The sequence below is a fragment of the Blennius ocellaris genome, assembly GCF_963422515.1.
Source record: "Blennius ocellaris genome assembly, chromosome: 6".
Classification (NCBI taxonomy): domain Eukaryota; kingdom Metazoa; phylum Chordata; class Actinopteri; order Blenniiformes; family Blenniidae; genus Blennius; species Blennius ocellaris.
This window is the reverse complement of record NC_137655.1, coordinates 19,133,115-19,150,052: the sequence shown is the minus strand read 5'-3', so window position 1 is coordinate 19,150,052 and position 16,938 is coordinate 19,133,115. Positions and strand designations below refer to the sequence as shown.

Genomic DNA, 16,938 nt, shown 5'->3' with positions numbered 1-16,938 from the left:
CCCCTGCCATTCAGACCTCAGTATTAAAGGGCTGATGGGAAGCCTGGGAGGAAGCTGCGGTGGCACCATTAACACATTCCTCTGCTCGTCTCAGCAAAAGCCTAAAAATACAGTTTATCCTCGCATCGCCAATACTGTCACCCCTACACGTCCCCCTGAGAGGGAGTACAGGAAGACGAGCTGTGGTGCAACGCTGGTGATTTATTAATGGGAATGAGGTGTGTGTGTGTGTGTGTGTGTGTGTGTGTGTGTGTGTGTGTGTGTGTGTGTGTGTGTGTGTGTGTGTGTGTGTGTGTGTGTGTGTGTGTGTGTGTGTGTGTGTGTGTGTGGCAGATGGGACACATGTGTGGTCTGTGGTGGCAGGCTTGCTGGAGCCTGAGGTTGGTGGTGGTGGAGATGGTGGGGGCCTGTGAAGGCAGCGCACGCACGCACGCACGCACGCAAGCGCACACACGCACACACGCACACACACACACACACACACACACACACACACACACACACACACACAGTTGTGAGCACTCTTTTTTGTATTTCAGACAATAAGAGGGCCTTAACAAACTGCAACAGTTGACCACAGGCTGCACTTCCCACTGAGACATAGCTAGAGAGAGAAAACACCACCAGTGTGTGTGTGTGTGTGTGTGTGTGTGTGTGTGTGTGTGTGTGTGTGTGTGTGTGTGTGTGTGTGTGTGTGTGTGTGTGTGTGTGTGTGTGTGTGTGTGTGTGTGTGTGTGTGTGCGTGCGTGCGTGCGTGCGTGCGGCCTTGTTCTTTATATAGGTCGGTACTGAAACTTGAACGTACACTGACCCACCTAAGTCACTGTGAGGACAGACATCACACAGTGTTGGCCTATGGGTGAAGGAAGTTAGCTTGTGATTAAAGGTTCACCAGTCGAACCCCACTCTTGACAGGTTTCCCGTTGAACCCTGAACCAACTGTTCAGAGCAGGTACTGCAGAATGGCTGTCCACTGTTCTTCGGGGAGGGGATAAATACAAAGAACAGATTTTGCTGTACATCTGTTGTATGTTTGGACAATGAAGCATTCTTAATCATTTCTCCTAAAGACAGGCCATTGTTAGAAGTTAAATAGTAGTTACTGTTAAGTCTTCAAGAAAGTTACTTTAGACAATGTATTGTTCAGATTGGCGCAATCGCAATAGCTTATGTCCTGACTTAAAATCCTTTGTTGTGCGTGAGGGTTTCACGAATGGCTTTCGTCATGGTCATATGACCACAAACAGCCTGACTGAATCTTCTCACACCACTGCACAGTGTGACTGCTTCAAGTAACCGGCAGAAGAGGATGCGATAATGCAATAAAACAGTTTCCAAATGAAGATAAAAGCTGCCAGATTCACCATCTTCCTCCATACCAGGTTTTGTCGCTGTTTATAAATGTTATTCATAAAAACGACTTGATTCTCAGTGAGCTTGTTTTATTTATTTCCTGAATTTACCAGCCATGTGTGTTGATGGCTTACTGTATAATATGGTTGGTCTTGTGCACTTTAGTTTGTCATAGTGTTCGTAATCTGGAGTTCAGACATTGGCATCGTTGAATCAAACTTACTGTTGAAGCCAAGATTATGAAATCCACACTGCATAGCATATAAAACTGCTAAAATAAAAAAAGCACAGTCTGTAGTAGCCCCAAAGTACAGTTATATAAACACACAGTGTGCATCTATTTATTACCGCTGTGATTGTCAGAGTTCACAGTTTAGGTATAGGCAAGTAGCAGTTTGAAGGAAATTAATGTATGTCAATGCATTTTCCCCGTTGAAGGTTTGAAAACAGCTATGCATGCGTATGTGTGTCTGTGCGTTTGTGTCTGACTGTACATACAGTGGCGTGAGCCATTTCTGCATGTTTATGGGCCTGTGGGAGATGTAGCAGTGTCGGCAGGTGCTGCATGCTTTAACCTCGGCAGCATCACTTTTATCCATGACTGACGAGGCCCCGACACTCACAGATAAGTGCGTCCCACAGCTAATTTGGCAGAGTCTGCCCTTATGAATTATTTCTTGATTGTTTCTTGCTAAATTGATTTCTGCTGCGAGCCGAGGTGCGTTCATGTGTGTGCGGGTACGGAGGACCACTCGCCACAGGGGCCGAGACCCCAGGAGTGGTGGACTAGAACAAGAAGTATCCACCACTGAGTTGCCCCACCTCAGTCTTTGTTTCTCACTTAATTCCAAAGGAGCTTTGCAGTCATATGCATTTAATACCAAAATAACCTGAAACGACACCATTAAAGACAGTGAAACATATACATTTCTTATTTGTTCAAACAAATCTCTCTATTTCCACATCGATGTATTGTGTCTAGACCGTTTCATATGGTAGTGGCTCGGGATGTGCAGGATGGGATATGTGCCAATAGCCGATATGCTGATTTATTTCAAACAAATTTCACAGATTGCAGATGCCGATACTGGTAAAATACATCTATGCTTTTGATGCTCTGCTCAACACTGACATAAAATCACAATACAATTGTAATGATTCTGTCTGCTGTTGTTTTATCGCTGCTCCCAGACCAAAATAAGAAAATTAATTCAACTTACATGTGAACTACATGCCATTTGGTTAAGGAATTCCATCTGTATGAAGTTAAACACTGTGCAAAAACACCAAAACCTTTGTGTCAGAATAGTTAGTGAACCATCTTCCTCCAACACTTCAAGGCAGGACACAGCAAATGACAACAATATGTTAAATAGTTTTAAACCTTCACATACAGTGATGGTATTTTATGGCACTGCAACTTACATTTTTATGCTGATTAAGTATTTGTGTTAATTCTTTAACTTTCTAGATAAACATATGCAGACATGACAAAAAACAAACAAACAACAAAACAATTTAAATGTATTTTTTTCTCTCAATTTAATTCTAAGAATAAAACAATCATAATCTATACAATTACACGGAAACAAAAAAGATTTTCCCTGCCTGGGAAACACCTTCATCTTATGAAGTCCTTGATGTTAAAAGGTTAAAATAAAGTGTGAAGTACCAGGTACCAGGAAGCCCTGATGTAATCACTCAGTGCTACAAACATTTCCCACCAGTCACGAGTCAGCCGTTTCAGCCGGACGAGCTGCAGCAGCACCCAGTAACAGTCATGTGACATGGTTTAAAAACTGGAGTGCTACGTCACAACCCTAACCCTAACCCTTCAAAACGTCAGAGAAACTATAAAAGATGGCTGAGCTCCACGGAGCTGCTTCACTTTCAGAGTGAGGCTCATGTGCACGCTGGCACACGACATTCAAACACAGCCACCCGAGACTTGTGCAGTGAAAAAGGCATGTTAGTTTTAAAGGGTGGAGATTGGGCAGGTTGCCTTACTGTCTATTTGTTCTGATTGTTCATGATGGTTTAAATTGGATCAAGTTGTCTGTCAGTGAATGTAGCATGAAGCTTTTCAAATGTTCACAACCACATTCCAACTACAACACAAAAGCACTTAAAAACTGAGCAACAGTTTCTTGTTTATCTTGATTATTGTCCAAAAACTACTGGAAAAAAAATCACCAGTCATCTGAGCTTATGTACGTCACTCTATTAGTTCCACATAAACTATTTTGCAGTGAGAATATGAAATAAATGCAACAATCCCACACACCCAGCTTTTACTCTTGTATTTGCAATTTTAGTTGTTTTTTTAACTGCAGTAAAGAAATAGTTTTTGAGAAAAAACACAACAATTGCAATTGTAAGTTCTGCTTATAGACAAGGGTACAGAACTGAATGACATGACATTGGCTATTTCTTTTCTGTAAGAAACTTTAAACATGATATGTTGTGTTTGAGGTTGGCTTTCTAACATATTATATGTCAGAGACAAAAATAACAGTTGAAACTGTGTCAACAACAAAACATTCAGGCACCAAAGCAAAAAACATTGAAAAAAACAATCAATTAGAGACGTTATTAGCTGGAAAGGACAAATATGAAAACTTTCTAATCCATATGAACAATTAAAAAAAAAGTTAAATTTTCAAATGAGTGACATGTTCTGTAATGTTTTTATCCTAAAGTGTAAAGTTATGTGAAAACAAGAAACCAAATGAAATAATAAAGCTTTGAGCACATTTTATATCTCTATTCCTTTTGAAGAAAATAATTAGTGTGCTGTTTGCTCAAAAAACTGATTGGTTTTCACATTTTGGGGCTTGTTTTCAACGATTTTCAGTCTATTCATTCACATTAAAAGGAGCTATCTCTCTGCCTGTCTGTGTCTCTGCCGTCCTCAGTGCATCCCGGTGGCCTCCAATCTCTGCGGCAGGGTGGAGTTTGGGTTCTTTTGGCAAACCACAATTAACTTAATTGTTTAATTGCAGATAAACTGAACGAATACCACACACAGTTCAAGTGAAAAAAAAAAAAAAGCCCAAAAAGATGCACCAATGTGTGCATGTGCAAACACATGCGACCACACGTGGCCTCAATGACATTATGTGTTTGCAGTTTTTCATCAAAGAAACATTATTTTTCAAAAGTGCTGTGACTCATCTACTCCAATAGCCTGGATGCAGTCCTTGTGAATCGCGACCGCACACACTTATTCAGACAGTGAGTGAAACAGACAGACGGACAGACACAGGCAGATGGAGGGGAAATAAAAAATAAAAAAAAGATACAGACTGATTAACAGGAAAAGGTGAAGTCATGCAAAAAACTAAAAGAAAAAGTGATTTTCCCTTCATTACATATTTATCCCTGTGTTAATGGTGTCTCTAGTGGTCTCTCTCTCTCTCTCACACACACACACACACACACACACACACACACACACACACACACACACACACACACACACCACACACACACACACACACACACACACCAAAACTCAAACACACACAGAAACAGGGAGAGTCGGAGGTCCTGCCGGAGCTGAGCTCATTAAGGAGAAGATGAATATTTCATGTTGTATAATTCTTTCATAGTTCTGTGTCGTAATTTGCCTTGATTTACGTTTAAAAGAAAACTTTTTCATTTGAGAGAGAAAGAGAGAGAGAGAGAGAGAGAGAGAGAGAGAGAGAGAGAGAGAGAGAGAGAGAGAGAGAGAGAGAGAGAGAGAGCAGTTCTGTATTGTGCTGCCCTGAGGTGACATAAATTCTCTTCCAAAGTAGAACTGTCATTACGTGGGAATGATTGAACCTATAAACATACCAGATGTGGACATTAAATGTGTATGTCTTCCACAAGCTAAAGGTATTCATGGGTATTTCTTTAATTCGAAAGACATGTCAATCATATAAACTACAGGCCTTCAATAATATCAGCTCAAATGAGCTGCTTATATCAGTATTCAAGAGATCTCTTACTCATATTAGTAACAAATCAGTTTGTTTTTTTTTGATAAGTAAATTTTAATTATTTCTTTTTTTCAGCTTCAGATATCTGTAGAACTGAAAACACTAAACATAATTTAAATCGAAAACACTCATTGAAATAAAAAAAAACATCTCAGTATGAGAGAAGTGGAGGTGAAGAACTGTATTTACATGTTTGGGGACTAATGAAAGAAAAGTACAATGTGTGATTTGTGTCACATGTAAAAATGTAAAAATGAACTGCTCCGCTTTTTCTTGCTGAGAAAAAGTCTTCACGTTCCCTGGATAATGTAGTTTAGGTGTGGTTGTGTGTTCAACACAAGTACAAACGTACAAACGATCATTTACCTGTTATATAAAGCATGTTAAAGCCAGTCAATAAATACAACATTTACTTCTATGTGCCTGAAAAGAATGGGAGGTGCTAATGAAATTAGATGGGCTGTTATGTCATCACGTGAAGCTGGTTTCTTGATGAGGACTGCATTTGTAACTACTTTTTAAAAAAAATTATAGAAGGTTTTGACTCAATTGATCTGGTTTTGAGCTAGTTTGATTCACTTTTTGGACTTTTTGTTTTTTATAAGTTGGACCAGTCATCAGTGTACAGTGTTTCTACTATTCCCTAACTTGTAGATTTATCAATTCCTACGATATTTGAGGTCATCAGCACAAAGGTCATCAGCACAACCACTGGACTGTAGTGTTGTTTGCTTTTTATTCCTGCTGATTGTCTTTAGGCTTCAAAAATTGCATAGCAATAAAAAAACAAAAAAAACAATGAAATGTCACTTTTGTTGGGGAACCAGACAAATGCAAGCGACCCTAACTTAAGGCCGTTACACACTGAGCGATTTTCGGCCATACCAGACCAAAGTTAACAATCGTGAGAGGATAGTGGCGAGATCTTTGGTCTTGTCTCTAAATCGATGGTCCTATTGCCATCCAGCTTGTGTTTCCGTACTGCAATCTGCACACAGCAAACCTCAAGCTGTGTCCAAGGTTAATAGATTCATATTATACAGTGCAGCTCAATGTGAACTTATAAGATTGTTGAAATCGCACAGTTTGTAGCCAGCCTTAGTGGTACACAAATTCACAAAGACACGTGAAACACAAAGCGTGGAAATGTGAGAAAAACTTAAGGGAGTCAAAACAAAGTAAAGGTTCCTGTCATCCATGACTTCAGGCTGTAGTTGGTCATTGCTTGGCAGCATCCCAATCACTAATACCCTGATGTATGAGAAGCAAAGCGGAAAAGAAGGACTGAAATGCAAGTTTAGTTGTGGTGGAGAAGAAAACAATACTGAGGCAGGTATGAGAGATGAACGCGGATGAAAAAGTGGTTTCTGATCACTGGAGATGAACTCAAACCAGCACTGAGGGTTTGGCTCTGCTCTCTAACATCATCATTAGCGCATGAGGGAGACCAGGCCCCTGTGTTGGCCATTGATCCGAGAGTCCCTGCTGTCAGCCCAAATAAGCATGGAAATAATAAAGGCCTGTAAATGGGGATTGGCAGCGGCAGGGTGGGGGCGGGGTAGGTTTCATGAGTTACCCTCAATTTGGCTATTAAGTGTCGGTAAGTTTGCACGGGGGGGGGGGGGGGGGGGTTGTGGCTGTGTGGTCCTCAGTAGGGCAGGGATGGATGTTTTTCTGTTGTTGATTTCCCTGCATTCTTACAGTCTCTTCTCACTATCTAAAATTGTCACTGCATGTGGAAAAAAATAGCAGATCTGGGAAGAGAAAGAGAAAAATTACCAAAGAAAAAAAAGTCCTAGTGAATTCCTGTAAACTGGTCATCCCCCCCCCCCCCCCCCCCCCCTCACCCCATCTGAAAATAAAGCCCTCTCGAATGAAATGAGAGCAATTTCATGGTCTGGCCTGCCCTCAATATTATTTAAGTAATACCCTGTTATTATTGAAGAGAGGGAGAGAAAAGGGAATGACTATTATCTTTATGTGGGTCCTTTAATTTTAATGCGCCACAGATTTATAGCTGGGCATTCCAGTGGGGAGGCCCCTCCCTGCTCTTAAAGCAAGCGGGCGGGACACGACCGCAACGCTCTCACAACAGCCACTACCTTCAGACAAACAACCAAACTCTCCACTTTCCCTCCCAACACTTCAGCCTGCCCTCCTTGTGGCTGTCAAACAAGACCCTCGAGCCGGTACTGACAGCTGAAGGGTCGTTGTGCATTTTAGCACGTGTTTAGAACAGCAAACACTTGACGCCGTCTTTCTTCTCCTGAGATCCGGTGAAGAGATCCAGCTAAACATTGAGCTACCCATGTCATAAACTGGATTACTGAATAATCTGAGTTGATAGAAACCCAGAAACATTCACGTTTTTGTTCTCAGGCTGCATGTCGGTCACTACCTGAAAGATCAATCTAATCGGTCAACCTTACATACTAATCAATAACTAGTAGCCAGTCAACAAGCTTCCATGACAAAGTAATTACATTAGAAGTGTATTTTACTTTGAATGTCAAATGGTACAACAGCAGATAAGACTTATTGTAGGTTTAACAGAATTACAGATTCAGAGGAAGTGGGTTATAGTAAAATGTAAAAGTTTGGGTTAAAATATAAAACAAAATACAATAGATTTCTTTTAGACTGCAAAGGGTGACACAATTCATAACATTGACACATAAATCCTCTTTTCATATTTATTAGCTGAAATACAATAAATTAATAATCCAGGCATACTACGTGCCATGAAGCTGAACCACAGAATGTATGTTCCTCTTATTATAAGAAATAAGAAATATTAAAATATAAATAAATATTTTCACAGCAGTTCTTGTCCAAACGGTGATCCCCAAGGTTCTGTACTGGTGCGCTTTCTGTTCAAAGAAATATGTAGATGATACTATGATTTTCAAGATTGCAAGTCGTTGTATTAGATTGATAAAAACTGAATAGATTTATTCAGAGTTTTCATTTCATCACTATGTTGTTTGCCGTATTGAAATGCCTTATCTTGTGATTTTCTTATTTTAAAGGACCCAAATTTGAAGTGGTCTCCAGTGAGCGCATGAAAAAAGGCATCATCTTACACTGTTTTTTTTTGGTGTTTTTTTTAATAGACTGGTTAAATAGTGATTTGCCTGTTACAAGTTTGTGAGTAAGAGCCTTCCAGGCACACAGGTGGTTGGCGTTTCACTAATCTCACACACATTAGGTCAAAGGTAAACTGGAGGCAGAACCATTTGAATGCCAGTGAGGGAGAAGTTTAATGGACCGTGATGCTGTGTTCTCACCCTCTGTTCACGCTGCAGCGATTGGCTACTGTGTCCTGGGTTGAGAGGCTGTTTGATCAAATGTGCTGAATGACACAATGTTACTGTCAACGAGACATGAAGCCTTTTTGTTGTAATGGTGTGCTGTGTGGTTTTCTCTATTTTATGAGAAAAAATTTGACAAGTTACTGAAAGACATTTCCAATGAAACAAAGTTGAAGCCCAGAATTTAAGTATAGTTACAAAAAAATTGGAAATCAAAGGTTCCTTAGGTCTCAAAATTGTGTTCCAATATATGTTATAGTTTTGTTAAGTCTCCTGAAGTCTGGAAAACGTTTTCTAAGACAATGTTCTGTAAATGCAACCATACATTTTGTTAAATGTTGTTAATTGACATTCAGAACTGCTTTTCTGGCTGCAGGGGTCACTGTGCCCCATTTATCAAATAGGTGTTCTGTTATTCCCGACAGGCACTTCACCGACCGCCACCAGCCCCGATGAAGGAGCACCACCTATCTCCGATGCGCGAAGAGCCCTTATCTGCCCCTGTGAATGAGGACAGGACACAAAATATGGGTACAGGAGCTGCAGGTGGAGGTCTGGCCGGCTCCGTCAGCAGTGGTGGGAGCAACAAGAAGCCCCGATCACGTACTAAGGTACAGCTTACTGTTGTATCTTAAATGTTTCTTCTTAACACAGTCCCGGATCATAAAGGGGAAAGATACAGCTGACATTATCCAAAGGATAGTGAAAAGTAAAGCTTTTTTTAATCAAGTGATTTAAAAGGCCTTAAGCACTTTTTTAATCTTAGGAAGACATCGTTTCTTTAACGTGTCCAGCATGGCAGTTTGGCAGTCTATCACAGAGCACATATGTGGGCCTATCGTCAGTATTTTGTCAATTTTCAAGGATGTCTTTGGATTGTGAGAGCAACTTAGGGCGCCTCGAGAAAAACCTGAACAGCTGCAGGAAGGACATGCAAACTCCACACGAAAGAGATATGCTATAGATTCAAATCTTAATCTTCTTAGTGTAGAATGACTTGCCTTGGCAGCTGCCCTACTGGACCACCCAATAATCCTTCATCTCTTCTTTTTGAGCTGTTCTACACCCATTTTGTTTGAGGTCTTGTTAAAAGAGACCTTCAGTTCCTCTTCAACTTTTACAGAGATAAAAATGCAAAAATCATACTTGAGCTTCACTCACATAATTTCTGTTATTAAAAAGATTTCTTATTTCTTGCACCCTGTTTGTTTCATTTTCCAGATTTCCTTGGAGGCCTTGGGTATCCTGCAAAGTTTCATCCAGGACGTGGGCTTGTACCCAGACCAGGAGGCCATCCACACCTTGTCCGCACAACTTGACCTCCCAAAACACACCATCATCAAGTTCTTTCAAAATCAGCGCTATCACGTCAAGCACCACGGCCGGCTCAAAGAACTGGAGGGAGCTGCTGCCAGCGGAGGGGTTGACGTCAGCGAGTACAGAGAAGAAGAGTTGCTCTCAGGCTCTGAGGACCCAGAATCCAGTGAGGACGGGGCTGAGGAGATCTACCAGACCACAGAGGGAGGTGTTGGGAGCACGGCAGGGCTGAACCAAACTCCCACCTCCTCTAACCCCAACTTGTTAGGGACTGGTGCAGGTCTGGAAGAGGGCAAGGACAAGGGGCACAACCGGGTTGGTGGCCCCGCAGCCCCTGGCAGCTCTTCGTCCAGTCCGAGAGAACAGGCCGACTACCAGAGGTAGAGACCAACCAACATATAGGAGAGGAAAGAGGTCAAAGAAGGGGAAGGGAAAAAAACCAACGGTCTTTGATAGTGAAAAGAGGATTCTAAACAAGGATGGATGTTTATGCAGGCACATTCACCACCAAACCATTCAGCTGTAATACTGAAGACCACACAGAGAGTTTATAATGACAATCCTGGAGCTGTGGAGTGAATTTACCTCAGTTAAAGTCGTCCGGGTTTTCAGTGTGCCGTGACGTACAACTGTGAAATAATGTCTCCCAAGAAATATTAGAACGACAGATTGCTGCAGGAATTATTCACATCGGTAGAGGTTAGCATTACCTTCGTTTGCTGAAAAACAACAGTGGGATTTTGGATTTGAGGCCTAAATAAGGCAATCTATAGATAAATGTAATAGGTTTTACATAAACCAGTTTTTGCTTTTCCTTGGCTCTTTGGTATTGATGGTAAACCAGATCACATTTGACCGTGAATTTAACAGCAACACTTAATTACAAGAATTGTTTCATAAATAAGAAAGCATCTTAATCAAACTTGATTAAGTAGCTGTGTGAACTGTTTAAAATCAGGAATCCACTTCCCAAGTTAAAAGCCCTCATTTCAACTGTAAATGAAGATGGTCCAAACTCTGCTTTGGTCACAATTTTTGAGGGCCTTTACTGCACTTGCCATTATTTTGAATATTCAGGATGCATGACATGATATTTCTGAAGAGCACCATCAACGAGAACCTGGTAGTTCGACCTAAAACCTTAAAAGTGTGGCGGTGACAGCAAAGCACAACATGAGTCGTGGCCCACAACTTTGCTATTACAGCATCATTTAGAGTCAAGATAATTCACTTCTTTAAAAAAAAAAAAAAAGATCAGCTTGATCACTCAAGATATCTGAATGAATTGAAAGTTCTTTGACCCAAAATATATGTGATTAAAAAAGAAAAATCAACACTAGGATGAAGGAATCAGGTGAGCAAAAACATCAACTTAATCTTAAACGCATTCCTGCAGCTCTCTGTTCACACATTTTCAACATTAATCGTTGCTGCTCAACACCAAAACAATCACATAATGACCCAATCAGAACAAGACACTCCGAGGAGGCAGGACGTTTCTGCACCTTGTCTCAATGGTCTGAGCACCGTCATCCAGGACCCGAGTCTCCCTACACACGTCGGGTTGGATTTGTCCTAAACAGTGACTGAACCCTGGGGCCTTCAGAGACCTCCACGACTGAAGAAATCCTCAGGACACAAAACACACCGCAAACTCAAGCTTTATGTCCTCTACCCCTTTTTTTATTTTAGCACTTATGTTTTCCAGTGACGTTGACATTTTGCTGGTTGCTCCTCTTGAGGAGAAGTCGCGGACAATCTTGCAAAGAGGGCGAAGAAGAAATGGCATGGAGGAACACTCGGCGTATTCTGTACCCTTCTTGTCCTGGCACCACATATTTGTGGTGAGAGAGAAAAAAAAAATCAATATATTAAGAAGAAGAGACAGAGCAGAAATTCAGCAAGCAAACAATCAGTCACTTTATGTGCGGTAGTCCACCTCTTCCACCCTCTCCAGCTCACTGCCTGCCCTCTCTTTCCTTCTCGCTCTAATTGGTGCCCACAGTCCTGTGTTTCACCACACCTCCCCGCACTTAAACTTCACCAGCCCTATTTATTACTATCTTTATCCATGATTATTATTATCATTATTATTATTATTGTTGTTGTTATTATGGTTAGAATTGCTGTCATCGTGTGCTATTTTAGTTTATGTTTTGGGTTTTTTCCGAGTTTTTAGAAAACTGGGCGGTTGTTTGGCTAAAACAAGAGACACTGAGAGTGCTTTGCCCTTAAAAAGAAGATGAAGAAGAAAAGTGCCAGAGTAAAAGAAAAAAGAAGCAGTTACTGAGTGTTTTGAAATGAAAAATTCCCCTCTATGTTGTACAATGCCATTTTTTTTTTTTTTATCGTTCTGCTTCCCAAAAAATTGTTGTAAAGAGAAAAATTAAAAAAGCAAATGTGCTTTTTTTGGTTGCTGCAGTTGATGACAATCTACTTTTTTTTTTGAGCCATGAAAGAAAATGTGGCATGTTTGACTCAGTTTAATATCTGTAAATACCTGACACAAGATAAAATGTTATTGATATACTTTTAGTTTAAGTGTTTGAGCCAGTTTTGAAGAGTTGGAAATGATCAGCTTGTTTCCAGGCGAATTTAATCACAAGACTATTTAAGATTTTTTTTTTTTTTTTTTGTTCCTTCGATGTCTGGTGCAGCTGTGCAACTTTAACGGTATGTTTGGATCGATATCTGAGCATGGACACCATCTTGTTTGACCATCCTGATTGGCTGCTACAATCAAACAGATGACCTGGCTATAAATATATATATATATATATATATATGTATATATATACATATATAATTACAAAGTCGATCACTATGTACGATGACATTGTGCTTTTCTGTATGACAGGAATCAGGGTTAGACTCAAATGCAGTTTCAAAGAAATCTTAGTTCATCCAGTGTTAAAGTGAATTAAAAATTTGTGAATTGAAAATGTGTCTTTTTTATTTTATGTGGATCGCCACACTCACACACCAATATGGGAAATACACATACTTTCTTATTACACTTCAGAAGAATTTTTCAGGTGAATACATTTCCTTTGTTTGGAACTGCATTCTTGCAGAAACGGGCAAATCCAGAATAATGAGGCCAATAAGTCTTTTTTTAATCAAACTTAGACAAAAGAAAATCTAGGGTCCAGCTTCATAAATGGTAAAACGTATCTTGCTGTCTTGAGACATTTTTAGACAACCAAGGTCAGGATCAAAGGACCGGGAGGAACCAGCGGTTCCAACATTGTGAAACTTTTAAATAAAGACACTGATCCTAGCCCTGTATTATAAGTCTGTCATTTTTAATTACCAGGGTGGAGAAGTCATGCAAAAGTATAAATACCTCGGCATCCCAATAAAAATGCAACTTACTGTCCTTTGAGTGTCATATTGATGCTCGATGTTGATGCTCGAGGCAGCCAGCACATTTATTTCTTTATAGGAACCTGAGGAATGTTAATGGTGATCAAACATTTATGAGAACGATTCATTGTTTAATCTTATCTATCCTCACAGTTTCCTTTGCGTGCTGGTATGACTCGTTCACAAATAAGAGCAGAATGATGAGTAAAAACATGCAGTAACATTGCAAAACAAGCGTAGAACCACAGGCAATCGGAATACAGATCCAACTGGATCATTGCATCTCTGAGCCTTTACCTCAAGGGCAAGTTAACTTTATTATCAAGGGGCAATTTGTGCAGTACAGCCAGCACACAGATGAACACACTCATTAGATCATAAGGAATAAGAGAAAACTTGCATAATTGCTTTATTAGTCAAGTACAACTGAGTTGTTCAAAGTGCAGTTAGATGGTCTTAGTTTTCTTCCAAGCAGTTGTAATCGTTTTGTCCAACAGTTGTCAGAAGTACCACTAGAATGATCCCACAAATAAATGAATTCCAGAATTGCTAGGTAATTGTCACATGATAAACTTACACATATCGACCTACATTTTGTCTCTATATATGTTTGAGACTGATGTCAAAAATGGCAGAATAGACCCCCTGAGAAACAAACAAACAGAATGGCACACAAGTGTGAGCACCCCTTAATGAGTGCAATGAACCGTCTATAGGGTTCAACAAGTGTTGGTTAAGAAGGAGACATAAAGCATTAAAACATAATCTCTTCACCCAGGTACCCAAACTGAAACAGTGGCAGGTTGTCAGTCAGGTTCCATCAAACAATCAACAACACATCAATCTGCTTTCTTATTGAGTTCCAAGTCCGAGGAGGTGCGGCAGATCAGAAAAAAAAAAAAGTATATATATATATATATATATATATATACATATATACACACACACACACACACATTCACAGTAAATGTACTTTATCATTTGTGTTTTGTGAAACTCTCAGTGAGAGGAACTGGCAACAATTCAAACATGCTCGCACATATTCGGGAAGCATCATCCCAATACTGTGCTCAAGACTCAATAATCCATGAGTTCCGATGTGATGGAAGAAGGCCAAAACAGAAAAAAATACATATGATCCCCAAGCAATGAAAATGATTGCCTCCTGGGGATGATCATACCCAACAGGTTGCACCAACATCTCTTGGACCCAAATATTTGTCTGTCTCATGGTGGCTGCAAGTGTGTCGAGCAAGCTACCTGCAGCGTGTAGGCAAGACGGAAATTATTCACCGATGCTTTCTGAAACACAGCAGTTACTTTTATTTGATACTGTTGATATTTTCATTGTCCAGAAAACAAAAACCTGTTGTCTGTTTTCCGCTTATAGTCTAAATCAATCTTTTTCTTCCGAGTTTATGTTTCACTGTCCAACGTACCCTTGAAACAACTTGTTTGATGATGTTCAAAGGCCTCCAGACTATTTCAAAGCATCCCGTCTTTTGAACAATGTTGTGTATTGTGTATAAACTTTAAAAGGGCCTGGCTTCAGGGTGGAGGAGTAGGCGTTGAAGGAGAGGGGGCTGGGATATGTGGCCACAGGAACCAAATATCGCTCCATTTGAACACAATCAAAGAAAGCCAAACACAAGAGGGAAAAAAAACTCTGCCTGAGAGGCTCTTTTGGGTGGAATTTACTGGAAATTATAGATGACAATGCAGCTTCCCGTGTTTACTCAGAAAAAGAATATGCTTTTAAATGCCCTATTACTAAAAGGAGGACGCTATGGATGTTCCAAGGAATTAAAACATGAGCTCTGAAAAGGCTTTTCCTCGCCAGCTCATAACAGCTGATCTGCTGAGTTCCCATTTAAACGGTCCAAACTAATCAGCTGCAAACTAAATAAAACAAAACATTATGCACGATAAAAGCTAATAAGTGGCCAGCAGCTCAATCTGAATGGTAATGCTATTCAAATCTGCCAATTTCTGTGCAGGGAAACTGGACTTGAAATCATATTACTTTGCATTCTTCGATGGACGTTCCAGGGAATTAAAAGGAATAAACTTCATCAAACTGCAAAAAATGATAAACACTGGCACAGACACTTTATTTTTAATGCTCCAAACTGATTAAACTGCAACTATTATGCAAAACACACCTTTTTGAAGGACTCCAACTTAATATGAATGGAAATGTGTTCTGTCATGCAATCTTTCAGCAATGACGACAGTACATAGTTATATTTATTCTCGCAGATCGGTTGCCTCTTCTTCAGACAGATACGAAAATGAACATTACATCTGCGAATCTGTTCGTGAATGCTGAAAAAGAACACCCTCACTGCTGAGTCCCTCCCATTACTCTTCACATCACACAACCTCTCCACTCTGCAGCTCTGTGGTAAGCACCTCTGGTTTTCATTCATTCAATACCACCCGTCCCCTTCCACCTCATCCCTAAATCTCCTAATTCAACTCATTATTCGCTCAATTGGTGGGCTTTAACCCCTCCCGCCCGGGGTCCTATAGAGCTGGTAGTCATTAGCAGGCGGGATTTGTGAGCGGAGGAGTTGGGGTTGTCGCGGGCCGAAACGATTCTCCCTCTTGCTCAACACATGCACCGTGCCGTCAAAGCGCCTGTTGAGCCTTTGGGGTGTCGATGCCGTTGCGTCGGGCTTCCCCGCCATGTTAAGGAGCAAGTCCACCCCGAGTTGGAAGGCAATCAGCGGTCGTCGGTCAGGACAGACATGTTGACAGACAGACAGTAATGGAGGACCACCCACAGGCCTGTGGTTTGCAGAGATGCCCGCTGCAGTCTGAACTTGACTTATGGGAGCTATAGATCTGACTGGGTGAAGACTTCTGGGGAGAGTCTGCTCATCTGACCTTCCTTTAAACAGCTCATTTTGATTATTGTGAAAACCCTTTTGGCTTGTGTCGTCGACTGGAAGACACAAAACAAAAACAGAACCACAGGCTTGTTATGCTGTTAATAAAAGTTTACTGCATGTTGTGTAATAAGGGTCAAAGTTTAAGAATGTTATAAATGTTAGGTGATGAAAGCATTATTCTGACATAAAACACTGAGAATATGATTATTGTTAAAGCTTATCTACTGTATTCCTTGTACTAGTAGCCCTCCTTGTTATTGCATATATCATTTTATTGTTTAGCACTGCCTGTACACTTTACATTTCCTGACCTGTATTGACCGAACTAAGAACCAATGACTCTTGAATGCTTTTAGATGTTTGTGATTGCCCGTTCTTCTCCGTTTGCCCTGGAATTGACTCGTGACCAGTCTTGTAAACTTGATGAATGCAAAAAGAAGATTGTGGATGGAAATTGAATGTCAAGGTATAAGATGGCAAAAATAAAGAAATTGATTGAGCTTTTTTATGCGTTCAGATATTTTGATGCTTAACAAGAAAATAACCAGTTCCAGTTTCTAACTTATGTTGTTAATCAGAACTTATGTTCTGATTAACAGATCATTTAAGAGGTGAAGGTCTCTGTTTCAATCAGTCTTTAATCTTCAGTCCATCTCTCTTTCCATTTGCATTGAACCTGCCGGTTTGATGAACACCAGGGTTCAGATGACAGTG

The 16,938-nt window shown here is 40.4% G+C and overlaps 1 protein-coding gene across 2 annotated transcripts in view; it reads left to right on the top strand.

Annotated features, from left to right (window-relative positions):
• satb2 (SATB homeobox 2) overlaps positions 1-12,868 on the top strand; it is a 59,744-nt gene extending 46,876 nt beyond the window's left edge. The window contains exons 13-14 of one of the 2 annotated variants that reach the window (XM_080498049.1): positions 9,073-9,258; positions 9,869-12,868. In XM_080498049.1, coding sequence (XP_080354175.1) covers positions 9,073-9,258; positions 9,869-10,348 — 666 coding nt within the window. In that variant the 3' untranslated portion in view covers positions 10,349-12,868. Of the gene's footprint in view, positions 1-9,051; positions 9,259-9,868 lie in introns of both variants that reach the window. The other variant, XM_080498048.1, reaches the window with a different exon arrangement.
• Positions 12,869-16,938: the final 4,070 nt, after the last annotated feature.